We start from the raw sequence: 22,070 nt of genomic DNA, 5'->3' as shown, positions 1-22,070 counted from the left end.
ATTAGATTGGATATGAATTTATACATCATAGCCTGTTTTTTTTTTTTCAGGAGAGCTCAGTAGTGTTCATTCGATTTGACATCATCATTGCTCTCCTTTTTTTTTTTAAAAACAAATACATTAATTTTTTTTATAAAAATGTTTTTTTTTCTCTTTTTTTTTTTTTTTTTAATATATATACATATATACATACACCTAAAGCCCATTAAAAAAAAATCCCATACTAATAATATAATATAATAATAAATTGCCAAATGCAGAAACATTAATGTAAGTTATCGCGATGTAGTGGCTCTCGCTAACAGACAGAATTAAGTAACCAGAATTAGGTTAAAATCATAGCCTGTTTTCATGAACATTTTGATTTTGTGCATAAATTATTATAAATCCATTCATCATCCATTTTCCCAACCACTTCTCGTCAAATAAAATTGACTCTTTTGGGGAAGGGGGGGTGGGGGTTATTAGTAAGGGCTGAAGAACTTCAGTTATTTTGTAGTCGTTGCAAAAGTAATGATAGTCAACGTTGATAATCGATTTTTGATTTTCACTCCCTTTCGGTTTTATCGAGGCAGCCGTCAACGTTTAGGCATTAGTGGCGATTAATCGACTTCAAACTGCAATCGTCATTGGGATGACATTGGTCATTGACAAGAGTAAAGTGGACTAGTTGGTTCCATTTTAGTTTTTTATTGGCCTGTTAAAATAAGACTTTTGGGGAAAATTTCGCTTTTTCTTAGCCATTTTCCATTTTAGAAGGTATGTGTAGATCTCAGACCTCCACCAAGGCCTAAAAATCCTCATTTAGATTCACGACAAACTGCATATTCGCATACGTGCCAATATCCTGCATAAGCATTTTTTTTCGTCATTAGAATTTCATACACGCACTAAACATGTAACTGGCTTGGAGGAGGTAAATATAGTGTTCAGCATATATTTGGCGGGTGCCATTGTTGGAAGTGTTTCTTTGGGGGGGGGGGGGGGGGTAACTCGAGCACTACACGATGCGTGCTGCACACGGAAGACCAAATACATCTGCCATGCTCCACTGTGCCTTGAAGCTTTGCTAACTTTTTTTGCATGAGAGGAGACAGAAGACAAAATCTTGACTCAGGCTTTCATGATTAACGCACATCATCCCAGAATAAAAAGTGTTACTTACCATTTAACACATATTATCACTTCATATTGTTGCACCTTTTCCTCGTCAAGGCTGCCAGACCAATTTTCACCTTTCCGTTGCAAAGTATTTTTTCTTTTGTCACGGTAACCTTGCAAGAAGGCTCGGAAGGAGCCAACCTGGGATGTGTCGCATTAGTAACAAACTCAGGATCAACCGAGTCCCATGTCGGGGGTGGCAACCCAACTGCTGCTAACAAGCAAGGTGCATGCAGGCCAATGCAAATGAAGTGCAGTAGTTAAGCGGGGAGGCGGACGCGCCATCCATCCCAGTTCGCAAGCCATCCATCAGGATGGACCAGGGTCACGCGGTAAAGGGTACCGACACGCATGTAAGGTGTATGTGGGCTGGGCTACTCATGTTGTGCCAGATGTTAAATGCTATTTTCGGGATAGCAAATAGTGTGGGTGTAGTTGAAGACTTTGTGTCTTAACTCATTCAGCACCAGCCCAGTTAAAATGTAACTTTGACGTCTATAACCGTCAATGGCAGTGAATCAGCTGCAGTGTTGCTACTGCTAAAAAATGGCCACGATGGGGGATTTTCTTACGACACCTCAAAATGTGGCACTGTAGGTTTATTGGGAAGCACTTGGTTGACCATCTGAACCCGTTTCTTACCAATGCTACAAAAAAGGACTCCTCAGTTAGCCGGTAAGTCCTTGGAAATCAAGGCTGACGCAAGCAATCACAAAGGATTTCCGAGTTTCGGACAAGAAAAAGTTCCCAAACGTGTCACAGTTGTCATGTCGCCGCAGTACTTCAAACGAAAGAGCCGCAAAGCTCTCACTGAGGCTTTTTTTTTTTTTTTTGCAGTACTTGACAGTGTAATTAAAGTACTTGACTGCGCTAGGTTTGACAGTGCCACATTTCCCGCGCCACTTATGATCAGCGCATTAAAGGCAGATTCAAGAGAATCACAGCATTCGTTATCGGATTTTTCCACTTCTTTTGTTACATCCAATTGTTGATTTCAGTGCACAGATCTTTTTTATTTTTATTTTTAATTTTTTATTATTATTTTTTATTTTTTTTATTTTTTATTTATTTATTAATGAATTAATTAATTAATTTTTTTTTTTTTGGGGAGAGCTGGAGAGTGCACAGATCTTATCGTGAGTCTTGTCACAGACCCAGAAGGGCCGGCCCTTGAGGATGCTCGAGTCCGACCTCATGCTTTCAATCTTTGGAATCAGTGGGTCACTGAATTCCACCCTCTATATTTTATTCATCCCCTTTTAACTCTTTATTTATTATTGTCCTCTCGCTGCCCTTCAAAGTCTCTCTCCTGCAGCCGGTCACGGGTGCACGCCGTCCTCATGGTGTCGGCCAGTCGCTTCCCGGCCAAACCCCTCGTCAGCTTCCCTCTCGGGGATTTCCACATGACGGAACTTCACGCTGATTTATGGAGCCGGCGCTCCGTATTCCTGCTTGAGGATGTTTTGCATATCATAGCATCCCAACGGACGTCAAGGGTTCACCCGAAGCCGCCTTCATTTGCATTTGCAAAGATCTTTTAGACAAATTTTCTGCCTCAAGATCGGTCCCTTGGCGGTAAGAAGAGATTGGTTAACCTGCTGTATTTTTTTTCCCACCGGCTTGACTTCTGACAGATCAATCACAAGCAATCAGGCCACAACGGACCGCGCAATTGAGTTCAGTTTATTCAGTGGTTCATTCTCACGGATGAACCACTTTACTGGAGAACCCACGGGGTCAAATTTGGCCCCTATAAATTCTGCTACTCAAATAACAAAGACCTTCTTTTTTTTTTTTTTACAAATTTAACTTCAAAGGTCCAGAGTGCCACTTCTGACCCCTGCACGGGGCCATCTAGTGGATGAATATTGCACTTACATGAGCCAGAGTGGTGGTGACAAGATGGCTGACATGCTGTTTTGTTGAGCAGGAAATCAATCCAAACAAAACCATCTTCTCAGCAAACCATCAGATGGTAAAATTGTGTTTTTTTTGTTAATCTATTTCATATCATGTTGCAGAATGCCTAGGAGTATGTTTTATATATATATTTTGATAAATTAGCAAATCTGAGCTAGTTAAAAAAAAAGGGTTAAAATTGAAAAAACATATTTTTTGGTGTTCAGTGAACTTATTGCAGTCATTTAATGTATAATTCATAATTTTCCAAAGAAGAAAAGGGTTCTTGGGTTCTCCAGGGTTAAAAGTGGCTTTGGAACTTTGGCTTTCCAACTCAAAATATCCCTGTCAACATCCATACAGATTTTCATTGTCTCCAAGTTTCATTCTCCGAAACTTTCATCTTTGTGACCTTCGTTACAGTATGTCAGAGTGCGCACGTAACAAACTGGGAAAACAACGTATTGATTCGCGCTTCCTGTTCTTGAGAGAGAAAAAAAAAAGCCGTCGGATGTCTCCTCCATTGTTGTGTCGAGTCCTGGGGGGAATCGGCAGAGTGTGAGCAAAGGCTTCAAAGTGGAAACAGTAAACACAGCAATGGCCTCCGTTTCCCACCGGGAAGCCGAACCTTAAGCGCGGGCTTCCTATCTCCTATCACAGCATCGTGTTGCACTTTTAAAGGCATCAAACTGCCACTGTTAGCTGTGACTGACAGGTGCAAGCTTTGCATCTCTCGGAAAAGAAGCTTCTACAAAAACAAAACAAAAAAAAAAAAGCAGAGTTGAGTGATCGGTGTCTCTCGCTCTGAGGGTTGGAGGGCGTTCAACGGCTCTACGTGATAAATCTCGGGATTCTGCAACTGTAAGGTTCTGGACAGTTCTCTCCTCTTTCCAAGGATAAGTGGAGCGGGATGAAATGGCTCTCTGCTGCTTGCCGTCATTAATCAGGTCATCCAATTACCGCATCACTCGATAGTGGACGAGAAGGAGCAAAATTTGGAAACGCTACTTAGGATGCTTTTACACAAGCACTCCTTAGATCGCGGGTCGGAACTTGCTTTCATCACAGCCCACATGAATGTATAATCGTTATGGGTGTTCAGTATGTATGTACCTTGGCTTTAAAATAATATTTCGCTTTTCATTTGGTGCAGTGATGGAACACAATTCCCGGGTTTCATGGCATTGAAATTTAATTGAACAAAAGCGTTCTTTTTTGGAGCGCAACACCAATAGTTTGTCTGCGTTTTGGGAAAAGGTGATACAATAGCAGTTTGAAAGTGCTTATTATCCTTTAACCCTGGAGAACCCACGGGGTCAAATTTGGCCCCTATAAATTCTGCTACTCAAATAACAAAGACCTTTTTTTTTTTTAAACAAATTTAGCTTCAAAAGTCCAGAGTGCCACTTCTGACCCCTGCATGGGGCCATCTAGTGGATGAATATTGCACTTACATGAGCCAGAGTGGTGGTGACAAGATGGCTAAAATGCAACAAATAAAACAAAAAAATGATATTGTTCAATGTAGCTGTGTATTTGATTGATTATTTTCTTAAATTCTAAATAGTTTACTGACAGTTTTTGTTATTCTGATTTTTCGAAATGATACCCCTAAATCCCAAAGGGTCAAATTTCACCCTAACCCTAAATTGATTAATAAATGAATCCCCTAATTGAAAAAAAAACATATATTTTGGTGTTCAGTGAACTTTATAGCAGTCATTAAATGTATAATTCAGAATTTTCCAAAGAAGAAAAGGGTTCTTGGGTTAAAATCAGGTTATATTTGAAGTGTCTCCTTGCAAGTTTTTTATCAAATTGTATCTCACATTATTATCAATCGATCTCTTCTCCAAACCTTTTTCACTTGACAAATAACTCGATTGAGATGTCATTGATGGCCCGCTCCGGCCTGTGGGCCTTGAGTTTCGCACCTGGAGTCAACCTCAACTGACGCGGCCAGTTATGAAAACAGTTTTGACACCCCTTGATTAGACCATCGACTTGACAGATCTAGCAGTTTATCACACGCATACATGGTCAATATTTGCTCGCCTCGCTTTGTTCAGAAGTCAGCTCGCAATGCGTCTTTTCATCGCGTCAGCGAGGATAATGAAAGCGAAGCTTTTAAAGTGCGCTCGCTTGTCAACAGATGCCACTTCGACTTCATTGGGTGTTTAATAGCGCCGCTTTAGTCCATCTTTGCAGTTGTTTGATCTGATGTCACATGTTTTTGTGTGTGATATATTTGGCAAACAAAGCTTACTGAATTGTGAATATGCAGTTGGGTGAGGTTGTCAGTCCTGCTACTCTTAACCTCATGATCCACAAGTGAGTGACGGCGAACTACTGTTACATGCGGTATGTCTGGTCGTGACACGTTATATTTTTTTTAAATATATATATTTTTTAATTACATTTTCTTGAAAACTAGTTGGGTGGTGGGCAGTTTACTTGGGTGGCCCGCCCAAGTATTAACATGGTGTAGGAAACACTGGCGCTGTGCAGGTGCATTGTTCACTCACTGGATGAACTTACCCCTTGGTTTGGATGACGCCCTAATTTAAATGACAATTATCCTGTAGTGGGGTGCGAAAAATGTAGAAATATTTTTACATTCTGCAGACAATCGTAAATGTTAAACCTGTACAATATTTCAGATGGCAAATCCCTCTGTGTGTTGTTAGTTTGGTTAAGATAGGGACTCAGTATATGTTACTGTGATTTTAATCTCCACACTTTTTTTTTTTTCAAATTTAAATTTGTTTCAAAAATTCAGGCCTCCTGGGGTATATATCGTCTGATTCCACTTTACTTACCTCTTTGACTGCCAAAAACGTTAAATGACGTTTAGTAAAATCCTATGGAGGAGTGCCAAAGACGTTAAAAGACGTTTTTTTTCAAAACAGGTGAAACTAACCATTTTCTATTGTTGATTACTGAAAAACGGAATAAGGTAGAAACAAACTTTTTTTTCTGATGAAAGATGAGAGTCCAATCTTTCATTTGGTAGTATGTGTGTTTCCATAGTCCAAACACATCATTTTCTGTGGACCTTGAAAGATCAGTCAAAAATGCTTAAATCGGCTGGCACCCACGGCATCCCTTTTCTGAAAACGTCTGGCAGTCAAAGAGTTAAAATATTCGCACAATTTAACGTCTAATATCAACGTTTTCCCATTCATTTTCAATGTGACAGACATTGAAATTTTTGCCCTCTTCCACACATACAATTGATCATCATTGCAGTTTTGTTTTTATTCATTTGTCATTTAACCACAATTAAAAAAAAAAAAAAAAAAAAAAATCACATAATTTATCTTTCAATTTACTTCATAAGCACATGCATTGAAATCTTAGCATTCAGCTAAGATTTCTGCAGAAATTGCGCTTAGTGTAGTTTTAATATGAAATGGGAAAAACAGCCAATTAAGTGGGGCGCACATTTACCAATAATTGGGCCAATTGTAAGCATTTTCACTTCCTCGCGAAATGCTCATATGTCTCTAAATTCTGTGCTCAGCGATTATCCCGTGGTGTGTCGTGTAATTGGAAAACCGTCACTGAAAGGAATCATAAATCTTCAACTTGTTCAATAAACATGTTAAGCTGATTTAAGCTGAGCCGCCATTGACTCTGTAGTTTTGACATGCTTGGGAATGAGGCAGGTTGAGAACGAAGAACAGTGGTAAGAAAACAACATTCCACCCAAAATAGCTTTTTCTCACCGTCTTTAATTTCCTTTTCCTTCCCAAGCAGCTGCTGTGATGGATCATTTTGTCAGTCTAATAGCAGCTCCGAACCCCTGGATTCTCTTTACTCTGCTTCCACGGTAGCTTCCACGTTGAAAGATTGTTGCGGGAGAATCGGCAAAGCAGAAGGGATCAACTTGTGCTTTATTTAGGCTTTACCTGCTCTTGCCTTTTAATTTTTTTTCTTTTCTTGCTCTGTCAATATTAACTAGCTGTCGCTCGCCTCTTGATTTTTGAAGGAGCCCAGTATAAATGATGCAGTCCTTCAAGCTTGCACAAGCCTCTCAATCATACATGAGTGGTGGATAAGTGATGGAAGCAGCCGTGGCCCCGCCACTCTCCCCTCCTTGCTTCCCTCGCAGCTCTCCATTTGAACAGAAGGTGGAGGAAGGGAGTGTGTGTGTGTTGGGGGGGGTACTCCGGATGGTGGAAGTGGATGAGAGAGATTTCCTATCACACCCACCGCTCAAATATCAAGAGCACAAAAGCACGCGAGTGATGTAGCAGCAGATGTGCGTTACAGTGCCAGTTATATAAACTAGAGCAGTGACATCAAGGTGTCAGTCAGCTCTTGTCTTTTGTTCGCGCCGCAACGACGCACTGTTTGATCACAACATTTTCCTTAGCATTAATGCAACATTTATTAGACATGGCTGCCTAACACATTTCCAATTAGATACACGGAATGGCTGATTTTCAGCTTCTATCGCTGTTTCTACCATTTGATTCCAACCTCGAGTAACCCTCGTTACCCTATAAACTACTTGACCCAATCCAAATGTTCCATTTGTAGCTCTGTTTATAGACCGTCAGAGGTGGCAAATCCAAGTCCAGAAAGTAAAAACCCTGCCACAGTTTGGCTTTAGCTCCAGGTGCTAGCTAGCTGGCTAGCTCCCTAGCTAGTTCCCATGGTGCTCGTTTACCTGCTACGGAACTAGCTAGCTAGCTAGCTAGCATCAGGGGCAAATTTTTTTTTACTTTCAGATGCTAGCTAGCTAGCTAAAGGGGGCCAAACTGTGGCAGGGTTTTTACTTTCTGGGCCTGAATTTGCCACCTCTGTTATTGGCACCATTTGATAACCAAAACAGCAGCACCTACATATATATATATATATATATATATATATATATATATATATATATATAAAACAGTTTAAGATACAATATGTGTACAATAACTCTTAAGTTAAGTTTCCCAGATGTTTGCAGAAATTTATTCAACATTTTCCATGGTTTCGCGTTTTTGTTGCTCAGGAATTCTTTTGTGGTGACATCACGCAATTTTGGTATGGCAAAAAATAAATAAAAGGACACATGCCATGGAGAGATTCCAGGATATTTCAAAATCACGATTTTCCAGCCCTTTGCATACTATTGTGAATCATGTTGTATAATCAAATTCTTGTTGCTAGGCAGAATTTGAAGCGTTCATGGTCAGTTTCCAAATCATCTCTTAAAATGTACCAGATATTTTATACCACTTTGCAAACCCACAAAATGTGAAACTTTTATCAACTGCATTGCATGGATTTCTTTTACGTTATATAATGCGTAGCTTGTTGCTAGGCAGAATTTTTGGGGGCAACAACTGACCATGAGCCGCCATGGTAAGACAAACTCAGTAAAGGCAGTTTTGTTGCAGGTTAGAACGAGTGTGTGGGTGGACGATATCGGTTCCCTTGGGTAGGACGTTTACGTCACATTTGGGTGACTTGTTTCTTCTCATCTTGTGATGATGGCATCGGGTCCCAATGGAACAAACATTAAAAAGACAGAGGAAGCACAGTACTTACACTATCAAGGGGATTGAAGTTCTGGATGTATACAGGAAACTTACGGTTAGATAACACACGTACGCATCTAGCTGAAGGTCAGTCAGTCCAGAGAAGTGTTTTTTTTCTCAAACGTTTTCCTCATTTAGCCAAAGGAACATCCGACCATGTGGGTAGGTAGGCTTTTATGTGCAATCCCAACACAATGCAGCTAATAGGGTTTTAATAAAAGATGCCTAAATCAGTATACTATGATATTCTGACAAGATCAACAACAAGCTTTGAGCGAGAAAAAGCTCTCGGCTATTACTTTCAATTTCCGTGCTTTATAGAAGCTTTTCCTTGCCAAGCCACTGGATTGTCTGCAGTCCTCAGGACCTTGATGCTTTGAGTTTGGCCAAATGTGCCCCGTGATGCTTTTAGCACGGCAAGAGCTTTCATATATTTGCTAACACCTTTTAAGTGCGTGAATCCATTCACAGTATTTTTATTTTATTTTTTTTTACCAAACGGCCAACATTAGTGAAATGGACAAAGTTGGGAAAATGAAAAAACATGTTGATACTTCAAACACTACTGTATGTAGTTTTTGTGATGTTCTACTAAAAAGCAAAAGTGATTTCAAAAAATATGTAGCAAACCAGAAGTATGCCGAACTCCATCATGGACATAACATTCTGATAATGTAGATATTTACGGGATTTATATCTGAAATCAGCGCAAGCTTCAGGTTACTTCCTGATTGGCTATCTTTCCGTTTCACGTCCCAATCACGGAGAGGGCCGAATTTGGTCTTGACATTTACGGTTGTCGATACCGACGGTTTACTTGAACAGTTTGGAGGGAAAAAAATCTCACAGGATAATTAATCCTTCAGGATAATCAACTTTTTCAAAATTTGATCGCAAGAGAGGAAAAATTCAAATTTTAGGCTCAATTGTTGGCAAGTGGCCACGCCAATTTGCTAGCTTCCAATGTGGTATCGGAGTTGAAACAACCAAGTTTTTTTTTTTTTTTTTTTTTTTTTCTAGAGCTCAGTATTGTTCATTCGATTTGACATCATCATTGCTCTCCTTTTTTTTAAAAAACAAATAAATAAAAAAAAATTAACAAATGTTTTTATTTTTTTATTTTATTTTATTATTATTATTATTATTATTTTATTTATTTTTTATATATATACATATATATACATATACACACACATATATATATATATATATATATATATATATAATTTTTTTTTGTATGTGGGTGAGTACGTGTATGTGCGTGTGTGTGTGTGTGTGCGTGCGTGCGTGCGAGCGTGTGTGTATTCATCAGTTCACCTAAAGCCCATTAAAAAAAATCCCATACTAATAATATAATATAATAATAAATTGCCAAATGCAGAAACATCAATGTAAGTTATCACGATGGAGTGGCTCTCGCTAACAGACAGAATTAAGTAACCAGAATTAGGTTAAAAAATTCTATATACGTAGACCATGTTTCTATAAATTTTGATATTTGTTTTTTATTTGAGGCAGATATTTTTTCCATTAAAATGTGATTTATGAGGAGGTTAGACCATTGGTCGATATTCAGAGTTTGTTTATTTTTCCAGTTAACAAGAATTGTTTTTTTAGCGATAGTAAGGGCTACAAGTGTAGATTGAAATTGTTTATGTGGTAAGTCAGTTGTTGTTAGAAACAACCAAGTTTCAAGCGAAAGCAATAGTTTAGTTTCATGCAGGCACAGGCAACAAAATCCCGGCTCTGCTGCCATACCTCTTATGTGCCAATTTGCCAGGAATGCCGTATAAAAGTGCCTGGACATATTTACAGAATGACTGACTGGATAAGAGGTCACGAGGTAAATTTTTCTCATAATCCCGCCTGTAAATTCCAAGGCAGTAATGCGGTAAAACACCGAGGGGCGCGTCGGGAAGCTGCAAAGCGGAGTGATTGAGGTCAATGCAAAAGGTCCTCCTTTTCCGAGCAATTTCCCCGCTCCCTTTGCAACCAATCAGAGGAACCGCCGAACCCTTTTGGCGTCTCCCTCAACGGTACAATCCGGCCCCTCTCTTGCAGAATTTAACCAGCACGTGAGGGCTTGTGATATTGAAACACCTGTCATACACTCCCCCCCCCCCCCCCCCCAAACACACACACACACACTCTCTGGAGAAAAAAAAGCCCAAGTGTTTACGTTATTGCTTCATTTGAAACTTTGTTGGGGAAAAATGAAGACAAAGGAGCCGGCTGTTAGTTTTTAAGTGGCCTCCAGGGAGGGTGAGCACTAGATCAGTTGTTGTACTTATTAAACCGCCAGCAAGTGGCATTTAGACGTGACACTGCATTTGGCCTCCAGCATGTGGCTACTTATTACCAGCCTGAGTGGAGACCCTTGTGCGACATGAGGGGAGGAAAAAACTAGTAAATATTACATGACTGGGGGTCAACTGGATGTTGATGTTTTTCCTTGGGAGATATCAACCCCTTAGTAAGGTTAGTCCAGTCACAATACACTACATATCAGTGCATAAAGTCTCTATTTGGATATTGAATATGAACTTTTTTTTAATGTATTTTGAAAATGTTGTGTTACAGTTGAAACGATTTACATACTGCAAACATCCGTCCAAATATTTTTGTGTCATTTTTCTTTCATGACATGTTCGTCTAGGGTGTGTGAAGATCCAGAGCCACTTTCAAGCGACCGCAATATCGCACAGAGATGCTATCATGCAGAAACACCCTCACCCCTGTCCGTGCTATCATGTCAAAGTAACAAAATCAAAAGGTAAGCAGAGCTGTTTTGAGTTTCTTTGGATGTGCAAATAAGCATTAGCTAATTATTAGCGTCTTCTGAGTGGCATTTACTTGATTGCTTGTTGCACTTCTTGATGCAGTGGCAGTGATGGGGATTATTTGTGTTAAGGGACATGTCCATTTGACAAAGATTTTAAAAATGTCTTTTTTTCACAACATATCATATTTTTGAGATATTTAAATTTTTAAGTTTGACCTATAAAAGCTGACTCGGTATGGATTTTACTATGCACTGTAATTTTAAAATTAATATGATTAATTTGAATACATTTTAAATAATTTTTATTTGAATAATTTTTTTGTAATTTCATTGTAATTACATACATCTATGAAGTAGCGGAAACAAATTTCACCTTTTGTTCCACCTAACCCTTAGTTCGTAGATATTACTAAATATATAATAATAATAATAACACTGACAACAGTGTTTCCCACAGATTTGAAATCTACTTGGGTGGGTGTTTCATGTAGTGGGTGTTTCATGTAGTATATCCTTTTTTTTTTTTTTAATAAACTTATTTAAAAACTTTTTGGCTGGTGTCCATTTTACTTGGGTGACCCGCCCAAGTATTAACATGGTGTGGGAAACACTGGATAATAATAATAATAGTAATAAAAAATAAAAAAAAATAATTATTATTATTATTATAAAAACCTTGATGTGCTAGAGAAAAAATACACAAAGGCAGATTTGGAATCAGTGCAAAAAAAAAAATCTAGAAAAATGTTGCATTGCTGATTAAAAAAAAAAAAATGTAGTAGTTGGACCTTGCTTGCTGTGATATCAGCCAATCAGTGGACAGAAAAATTCTAACATTGTGGGCCAGCTAGTTGGGCTTCTGCCTTGTAGTTAAAGATTCTTCGGTCAACAAGACTGGAAGGCCCTACCTATGCAGATTAGATTTTTACATGGCAACTCAAAAAGGCTTTAATCTGATTGGACGAATACACATACTCATACTGGAAGCAATGCAGCCAAATGATGAGTTGGGAATAGCTTTCAATACATTTCATGGAACAAATATTCAAATCTCAGTTGTAAATATAAGTCAGTGCTTCTAATAGTATTTAGGCCAGCACAGAAAGCCCGTTCAGTCTTCAGTTTAACAATTTGTAGCACCACTACACTGAAAAAGACCCTTTAATCCATAGAATGCTAATAGCAAACCTTGTTCGACCTTGCTTGTTGGCTGAAGTCCGCTTTTGGCGCGTCAAAGCAGGTGAACGGCGAACAAGCCCTTCACACAAGGTAACAAGCTTTGACTGTTCCACCCGAAACCTTTTTAATTTTCCGCATCATTAAGAGCTCCGGTGGCACCCGAGGCCGAGAGGCCCCCTTTAGGCTGAGGCAGACCCTTTAACGACCTGTTTACCGGGGCGAGGGAACGATGGGACGGCCCGAGCTTGTTAAAGCTTTAACGGCCCCGCTGATTGATTTAGGGATTTGCATAAAGGTCACACTCGTTTTAGGGTTGCATCCGAAGTTTATGATGCGCACGGATCATTTGCAGGGATGGGTGGCTGTGATGAAGCGTAATTGGAAACTACCGTTCTCTTTTGTGGCCTCTTGATAGGTTACAAATTAGTGTCGAGCACGGCAAAGACAAGAAGAGTAAATTAGCTTCGACTTTAATGGACGTGTGCTCTGCAGCGCCACCTGTTGGTGGCTGCGAGGTGATATTCGAAGGCATTGCTGTCAAAAAGAAAAATACGTGGATTTCAAAAAAATATTGATGGCTGATTGTGAGTTAAGCTGCATGCAAGTTGGATGTACAGATTAGCGTTAGCTTCTGATCAGCTGTATTTGCTAAATGTTGATTATACATGGTTTTCATTGAGAAACGTTTGCTGGATAGCGCTTATCCTTTAACCAAGATATGTTGTTTTTCAAACAAACAAAATTGACATCATTTCAGTCGTCAGTTACTATGCTAATTCCTGCTAAATATTTTTATGCTTAAACAACGGAAGAGATGTAAACTTTTAAGCGTGTCCACTCTAAATGCACTTCAAACGAACTGTCGTTGGTTCTGGTAAGAATCACACTTTGTGTATTTTTTCAGATTTAGTGTTGTAGTGGCCAATTTAGGTGGAAATCTTTCATGGCTGATAACATCTCAATCAAACTAGGGAGGTTGCATTTTTTGCCGAACGATTCAATTTTCCTAATTTGGCCATGTTTTCTGGCTTTATTCTGATAATATTGGATGGATGGATTCGCGTACTAGCATGTGCTAACAATGTTAGCCTCTGATAAGCGGCACTTACTTATTTGCTGTCTGGAGTTGTCGACCTAAGCATCGGGAATGCCAAACCCTTTTGACCCCATGCTTTTCAATGGCTAGTAACTATAAGCTAACATTTTCTAAAACGTGCTTAATGGATGACATTTCATTTAGATCCATGAAACATTTTTTTTCATTTTTCTGATAAAAGGTACAAATTTGGTGTTACATGATTTTTTCTTTCTTTAAATAAAGTGTAACACTGATTCGGAGTATTATAACTGTAGTGATGTTTGTTTTAGTAAACCTAAATATAATCCAACATGTATTAATATTTTGACACAGTGCGGAATTATTGTATGACATTTCATTCCTGTTTTTCTGTGGCCTCAAAGAACCACAATGGAGCGGCTCTTTGAATAATTCAACAGGCAAGGCCGAGCTGATAGCCCGTAGACTCGGAATAATGAATGTGAATGTTGTCAGTTAGGTTTAATTTAAAAGGACAAACCTGACATTTTTCTAAAAAAAAAAATAAAAAATTAAAAAGAAGAACTGAATGTTGAAAAGAACAGATTGTGTTTTTTTCCTTATTTCGGCAACATGAGGAGGAACGTGGCAGACGTCGGGTGTCCGCGTTTTTTTTTTTTTCCTTCCGAACCGGCTTCCTTATCTCGCTGGCTCGGGGGCCCTGCTTTTCTTTTCGGCAACAACAGGAACGAAGATTGTGACATTATGATTTAAAAGTAATCTGTTTTAGCCGCTTTTGACAGCTCCCTCTGCCTTCCCCTCCGCTCACGTTTATCTTGACGGCTCTGTTGGCACGGCGTAATAAAACATCCCAGGTTACAAGTTGTCCGGACAAGGACTCCGGGGGAAGGTGGTGGGGGTACGTGATTGGACCTTGACTGAAACATGTGTGAATTGCATCTTGAACCAGTGTTTGAGTAAAGGCTTCTTTGATGAATGTGTCGTGCGAATGGGCACAGGCGGAGAAGCTGCTTAGCACAAGACGTGGGAGTAAATCATGTACTGTATGTGCAGGTTATAAGTCAAGTCTCAGTTTTTAATCTTGAAGCTGCAGGCAAGTCCCAAATTCGAAAAATCAAGTTGACTCAGAGGAATTAGGGAATCTAATCTACCTGTTTACAGCCATCTATGGAGGCTGACATTTCAACTTATTTGAACCCAAAAATATTTAATACTTTGCCCTTCACTCCCCAAAACGTATTGACATGTTTTTTTTTTAAAAAAAAAATTATGCAAGAGCATACAGAAGGCTTTGATGCATCTTCTGACATGAAGAGGTGGCTTAAAGCAATGGTAGTTATTACAAAAACGGCCAACAGATGTCAGCAGAGTATAAGAGATCAACCAGGGCCATGTTGCAACAAGCTCTTTGTGCCAGGCATGTGAATATTGATTAAATTTAGCTATATTTCAATACTAATTGCTGCAAAACGGAAATAGATACAAATATACTTTTTTTTTTCCTGATGAAAGAAGAGACTCTAATCTTTCTTTTGGTAGGTTCCATGTTTTTATAACCATAGAACACAATATTCTGTGGGCTTTGCAAAATCAGTCAAAATCCAGTCAAACAGCTGGGAGCGAAGGGGGTTGCTTCAGTGAAAATGGTTGGGAGTCAATGAGTTAAGTCGCTACGCCCCCTACTGTTGGCTGAAATTGACGTCAAAGTGCCCTCGGGCTCGCATTACAAATGTTGTGGCTCACGTTTGCTGGGTTTGATCATGTGATATTTACAATTTGTGTCCGAAGGCACTTGACAATTTCAGTTGATCGTAGATGTTGGTGCAGGATAAATGGATATAACGCTGGTCCCATGACACGAGACTGGTGGTATGTAAATCCGGTTGCATTCAGCTCTGGGCGAAGGATAGGTGCGTACCAATGTGTTTCTGTCTCTTGTGTTAAAAAGGAGCTACTAAAGTGCATGTACAATTTTTAACAATTTCTTCCTTATCCTCATCTGCACGCTGAATTTGACAAATTCCAAATATAGCTTCTCACCGACGCCCTGGACGGAGGGCAGGTCAGTTCCCGACGAACGCTTGTGGCCTTTTCCGTGATGGTCGTTGGTCACGACTGGCTGCACCGCCTCGGCGTCATGCCGAGGCCTTCCGAGTCACTGGTCGTGACACGCTTTCCCAGGGCTCTCTTTGCGGTCTTTGGCTTCATTGGTTGCTCTATTCCCCGAGACAAATGATTAAATATGTACTACGACTTTCTTCCTTAGTTAAATTTGATGAAGCTAAAATCATGGCAGCACGGTTGCCTAGTGTTTAGCACTTCTGCCTCACAATTCCAAGGTTCTGGTTTGGCTCTCAGCTTCGGCCTTTCTGGGTCTTTCACATTCCAAAAACATGCAATGTGTTTCTCAAGTGTAGTTCTTGTAGGCTGAAATGTCCACTTTGCTTTTGGGTGACTTATTTGCTCCATTTGATTAGTCAAATGGTGTCGAACATCACAAGTAGTTTTCATTTTATTTTATTTTTTTTATTATATTTTGTAATTTTTGTATTTTTTAAAATTTTGTAAATTTTTTTAATTTAATTTTTTTTATATATATTTTTTTATTTTGTATGTGGGTGAGTATCTGTATGTGTGTGTGTGTGTGTGTGTGTGTGTGTGTGCGTGACATCACAAGTAGTTATGTTGGATTGGTGTAATAGAGTCATGTGATACAAGTAGGGCCCGACCGATATGTATTTTTTTAGGCCGATGCCGATACTGATATTTGGTAAAAAAAAAAAAAAGATTAATCTGCCAATTGCCAAATCTGCCAAAAAGAATAAGAAAACGAAATAATAGCAACTGAAAAAACTGTAAAACTGTGCGTTTTGGGGCAGCCTGTGATGAGTACAGAAGAAAGCAATTGAATTCTATTAAAATAACTGGTTTTAATTTTCACACATTGGGAAGAATTTGTGTTATCTCAGCTGTGAGTATGTGTTCCCACAACATTTGTGTGTGGATATTCGTTATTTGAAGGAAAAACACGTCAAAAAGTCGATGCTAACTTCCTGTTAGCATTTGAATGGGATCCTCCCTTCGCTTTTAGCATTAGCGCTAGGCATAGCGTTGTTTTAAAAACAAAGCATCTTTGTATTAAACATACAGTGGATAAAATTCTTAACGCCGTGTGTTTAATTTGACAGTTAACTCCAACTGAGATGTCATTAAGCACCTTAAAGGACGCTTAGGAACAACAGAATAACCAACGCTACACACTTGCTACTGGCTAATGCTACGCAAGCAAAATGGTGCATTCAGGGTACTTTCACAGCGTAGGAAACAATAACGTTTTAAGGTGAAAATAATCGGCCATTTGTCCCAATTGGCCGATTGCTTTGGCCAATGTTTGAAGGCCAACAGTCGGCCAATTAATCGATTAAAAGATACAAATAGCAAATAGGACGGGACAGGACAGAGGTTGCGAGCCAACCCGTGCTACGGTGTGTGGTTGCAGTAGTTCATGTGACACCATTAAAGTTTGAAATCTGTATTCACATACTCAAAGGAGATACATTTTTACCCAGGCTCGCATGACAACAGTCTTTCTTACGGGTCAAGTGACATTCGATTCGCTTTCCAGCCGTGCCGGCGTGTTAATAAAATATCGCCATCCTCCCCCGTCTCTTCTTGTAGGGCATCGCCACTGTACACGTTTGCATTAGCATACTAAAGGTCACTGTTGCTGCTTTTCATAACGTCGACGCAAGCTGGCAGTGACTCACCGACGTTAAGTAGATTTGGACATGCATCTGTGTGCCGCTCGCATTTGCATTCCGTCCAAGGTGAGCCCCGGCGTCTTTGTCGGATTTTGACATTCAATTTAGTGCCTTGGATTTTCACATTATGCTAACTTTTTGCTGATAATGTGACACCGCCGCGGCTCCGGGGAAGGAATCAATGCATAATACCTTCTATCAGCTGTGAAAGCGCTGTCTAATCCAGTTGTTCTTACATATTGGTCGCTCGCTTCATCGTGCATCCTGCCCATGATCGGAATACCAATATGAGGAAGAGCCCCCTCTGCGTTTGATCCAATGTTCCGACGGGGGGAAACGGATCAACAGCGAAGACGCCACGTGAAGCACGGCGGCTTTTGTTTGGCGAGATTCTATCAGAATTCAATACCCCCGGTAATACGGCGGTGACTGATGTCGGGACGCGACGGGAAGGAACAAGTGGTGGAGAGGATAATTACAGGGCTTGTTTCCCGCGCGAGTCGTTCACGCGCCAACGGTTATGACAGCCACAGGTCCTTGCCGGCGCATTGTTTTGATGGCATGACAAATGGCTGCCCGATAGCTTCCGCGACAGGCCGTTTGGTGTATTTACCCGCGGGCACTGTGCAAATGGATGCGATGCATTCCCCGTAGAGTTGCCAAAAGGGATATAGAAAATCTACACACCCCTGTTTATTTCAATACTTAAAAAAATTATTATTATTATATTATTATTATATTATATATAATTATAATTATATATATAATTATATTTATTAATATTTATATAAAAATATTATATAAAATAATATATATAATAAATATAATTATATTATATATTATATTATTATTATTATTATATAATTATTTTTTTCTAAAATTAATGTGACCTATAACCTTTATAACAAAAGTAATATTATTGTTTTGTCTGTTTGAGAGGAGGTGTAAAAATAAATGATGGAAATAATGTTGCACAAGTGTGCACACCCTCATAACTGGGATGTGTTTTACACACATGCCTGCCACCATTTAACCCCTTCGGACCCATAGATGATTGCAGTGGATATGACATATTTGCGCGTCTAAACCGATAGAACACATCATTTGGATCAGGTCAACACTTCTGGTTCATGATTGGATTCTAGCTAACCAATCACAATCGCAAGTTGATTTGCATGATGTTCATGTTAAAATTGTTACATATAAGCTTGGTAAGTTCACAACACGCTACAGACATATCCTGGCGTCCACTATAACAAATAAAAACATGAGATAAGCCCCCCCCCCCAAAAAAAAAAATTCCCATGTTGTTCTCATGTGTGAAAAAATAAATAATAAAAAACAGTAAAAAAAAAAAAAAAACATGTACAGCATAATAATAATAATAATAATAAATAAATAAATACATAATAATAATAATAAATAATGATGATGATGATAATAATAATAGTAATGTAATAATGATAAGGATAATAATAATAATAAATAGTCCGATAAGCACAAACAGTCACAAAATGAAAACCTTTAATTGGTTGATTTGTAACCAAGCCGGTATTTGCCGTGCAGTTTCTTCGTATTCGCAGTTCAGCCCTTCATTAAAAACGAAACACCCGACGCCGGTGGCAATGAACCAGGTGGGCGTTGGAGCAGTGTGAGTCCTTGGGTCTGACTCATACTTTTTTTCTGTGCCTACTCACTGCGAATGCATTTAGCCCCCCAAAATCCCCCGCCGTGGACTACTTTATGGATTCCTGGAATTGATTTTCTTATTTTAAAAGCTAATGATGTGTATAGAACAGAGAGAGAAAAACAATTGCCCTTATCGAGTGTATGGCTTGTCCTCTGTGGCCGACATGAATAAGTTAGTTTGCTGCGCGTAATTGAAAGCCGTATGATTTTCATCAACGGATGAAAGACGAAGCTTGGGATCCCATTAGCGGCTTGACGGATGCTCGCTAGGACCGATGTGTCGCTCCCTCCGATTAATTGATGACAAAGACGGCTATTGATTTTGATCCTTGTCTGACGTTATACACGAGCCAAGTAGCTGGAGTCGATGAGGGTGTGTTATTCCAAGCAGGGTTCCTATTTGGAAAGTTCCAGGAGAGAGAGAGAGAGAGAGAAAAAAAAAAAGGAGAATCTTATTGATTTGAAAATTGATCTCACATAAGGGGAAATCACATGGACAAAGTAGATAAGATTAGTACAATACTGTACAGTGAGCAAGATTACTGAACTAATATGTTAGTTTCTGATGGCTTCGCATCTCTGTTGCATTGAATTGCCAACTTCTGGCACTAGTGATCTGCTATTCCAGCCCAAGAATCCATTCAAAACTGCATTTTCTGAAGCTCATGCAACACAGATGTGAAACAGGTCTCATAAACAGTGCTGAGAAAGCTAAATGTTAGCTTAGTGATTCACAGGAAATCAAAAATGTTCAACGTTAACATTAATGTAACATTAATATTAATATTTAGTTGTTTCAGTACTATTTTTTGTAACCTGCTTCACATCTGTGTTCCATGATGTCTGGTACTAGTCAATGCCAAGGACCATTAGACTACACTCTAAAAAAATTTGGTTAGGCAGAAACAGCATTACACGGTGAGTGTAGAAGCACACAAAATATTAGCTCATTGACAAACACTAAAGCAAAGTCTTCCATTTATTATTGTTAATAATATTTGGTTATCTAGCCATTGTCTTTTAAGACCTGCTTCACCTCTGTGTTGCATGCAAAAAACTTATGACATTAGAAAACTCGAAAGAACAGTAGACTACATTCCAAAATGACTTGGTTTGGACTCAGAAACTGTGTTTTGGTCAAATCCATGCAACACAGATGTGAAGCGGGTCTCAGAATTAGCATTGAAACAACAAAATGTTAGTTTAGTGATTCATAGGAAATCTATGACCTAATGACCAATAGTGAGCCACACACTGTTTCTGAGACCTGCTTCACCTCTGTGTTGCATGATGTCTGGTACTAGTCAATGCCAAGGACCATTAGACTACGCTCTAAAAAAATTTGGTTAGGCAGAAACAGCATTACACGGTGAGTGTAGAAGCACACAAATATTAGCTCATTGACAAACACTAAAGCAAAGTCTTCCATTTATTATTGTTAATAATATTTGGTTATTTAGCCATTGTCTTTTAAGACCTGCTTCACCTCTGTGTTGCATGCAAAAAACTTATGACATTAGAAAACTCGAAAGAACATTAGACTACATTCCAAAATGACTTGGTTTGGACTCAGAAACTGTGTTTTGGTCAAATCCATGCAACACAGATGTGAAGCGGGTCTCAGAATTAGCATTGAAACAACAAAATGTTAGTTTAGTGATTCATAGGAAATCTATGACCTAATGACCAATAGTGAGCTCCACACTGTTTTTGAGACCTGCTTCACCTCTGTGTTGCATGCAAACAACTTATGGCATCAGAGAACCCAAAAGAACGTTAGACTACATTCCATAATGACTTGGTTTGGACTCAGAAACTGTGTTTTGGTCAAATCCATGCAACACAGATGTGAAGCGGGTCTCAGAATTAGCATTGAAACAACAAAATGTTAGTTTAGAGATTCATAGGAAATCTATGACCTAATGACCAATAGTGAGCTCCACACTGTTTTTGAGACCTGCTTCACCTCTGTGTTGCATGCAAACAACTTATGGCATCAGAGAACCCAAAAGAACGTTAGACTACATTCCAAAATGACTTGGTTTGGACTCAGAAACTGTGTTTTGGTCAAATCCATGCAACACAGATGTGAAGCGGGTCTCAGAATTAGCATTGAAACAACAAAATGTTAGTTTAGTGATTCATAGGAAATCTATGACCTAATGACCAATAGTGAGCTCCACACTGTTTTTGAGACCTGCTTCACCTCTGTGTTGCATGCAAACAACTTATGGCATCAGAGAACCCAAAAGAACGTTAGACTACATTCCATAATGACTTGGTTTGGACTCAGAAACTGTGTTTTGGTCAAATCCATGCAACACAGATGTGAAGCGGGTCTCAGAATTAGCATTGAAACAACAAAATGTTAGTTAAGTGATTCATAGGAAATCTATGACCTAATGACCAATAGTGAGCTCCACACTGTTTTTGAGACCTGCTTCACCTCTGTGTTGCATGCAAACAACTTATGGCATCAGAGAACCCAAAAGAACGTTAGACTACATTCCAAAATGACTTGGTTTGGACTCAGAAACTGTGTTTTGGTCAAATCCATGCAACACAGATGTGAAGCGGGTCTCAGAATTAGCATTGAAACAACAAAATGTTCGTTTAGTGATTCATAGGAAATCTATGACCTAATGACCAATAGTGAGCTCCACACCGTTTTTGAGACCTGCTTCACCTCTGTGTTGCACTGAGAGGACCAGCCTCTGGCATCAGTGAACAGCCTATTTCTGGGTTTGGACTTAACTAAAACTACATTTTCTAAATGGATGAATCACTACGCTAATATTTAGTTGCATTAGCACTGTTTCTGAGACCGGTTTTACATCTGTGTTGGAGTCAACCAAACCCTCAGAAAATATATGGTAGCTTTTGAGGCCAAAACATTTTTTTAATGTTGTCCAATGAACCTCGTTGGAAAAAATATTTTTGGGCTTCAAAAAACAAAATAAAACAAAAAGCTGCTGGGCTTAGTGCAACACAGATATGAAGCAGGTCTT

The 22,070-nt window shown here is 39.2% G+C and overlaps 1 protein-coding gene across 7 annotated transcripts in view; it reads left to right on the top strand.

Annotated features, from left to right (window-relative positions):
• LOC144040427 (uncharacterized) overlaps positions 1-22,070 on the top strand; it is a 134,710-nt gene that overhangs the window by 37,562 nt on the left and 75,078 nt on the right. For all 7 annotated transcript variants that reach the window (XR_013289727.1, XM_077554599.1, XM_077554600.1 and 4 more), the window contains one exon: positions 11,251-11,367. Coding sequence is in view for 6 of the 7 variants with exons in the window: in XM_077554599.1 (XP_077410725.1) it covers positions 11,251-11,367 (117 nt within the window). In the remaining variant the exon portion in view is untranslated. The remainder of the gene's footprint in view (positions 1-11,250; positions 11,368-22,070) is intronic.

Source organism: Vanacampus margaritifer, chromosome 20 (assembly GCF_051991255.1).
Source record: "Vanacampus margaritifer isolate UIUO_Vmar chromosome 20, RoL_Vmar_1.0, whole genome shotgun sequence".
Classification (NCBI taxonomy): Eukaryota; Metazoa; Chordata; class Actinopteri; order Syngnathiformes; family Syngnathidae; genus Vanacampus; species Vanacampus margaritifer.
This window is presented reverse-complemented; position numbering and strand designations above follow the sequence as displayed.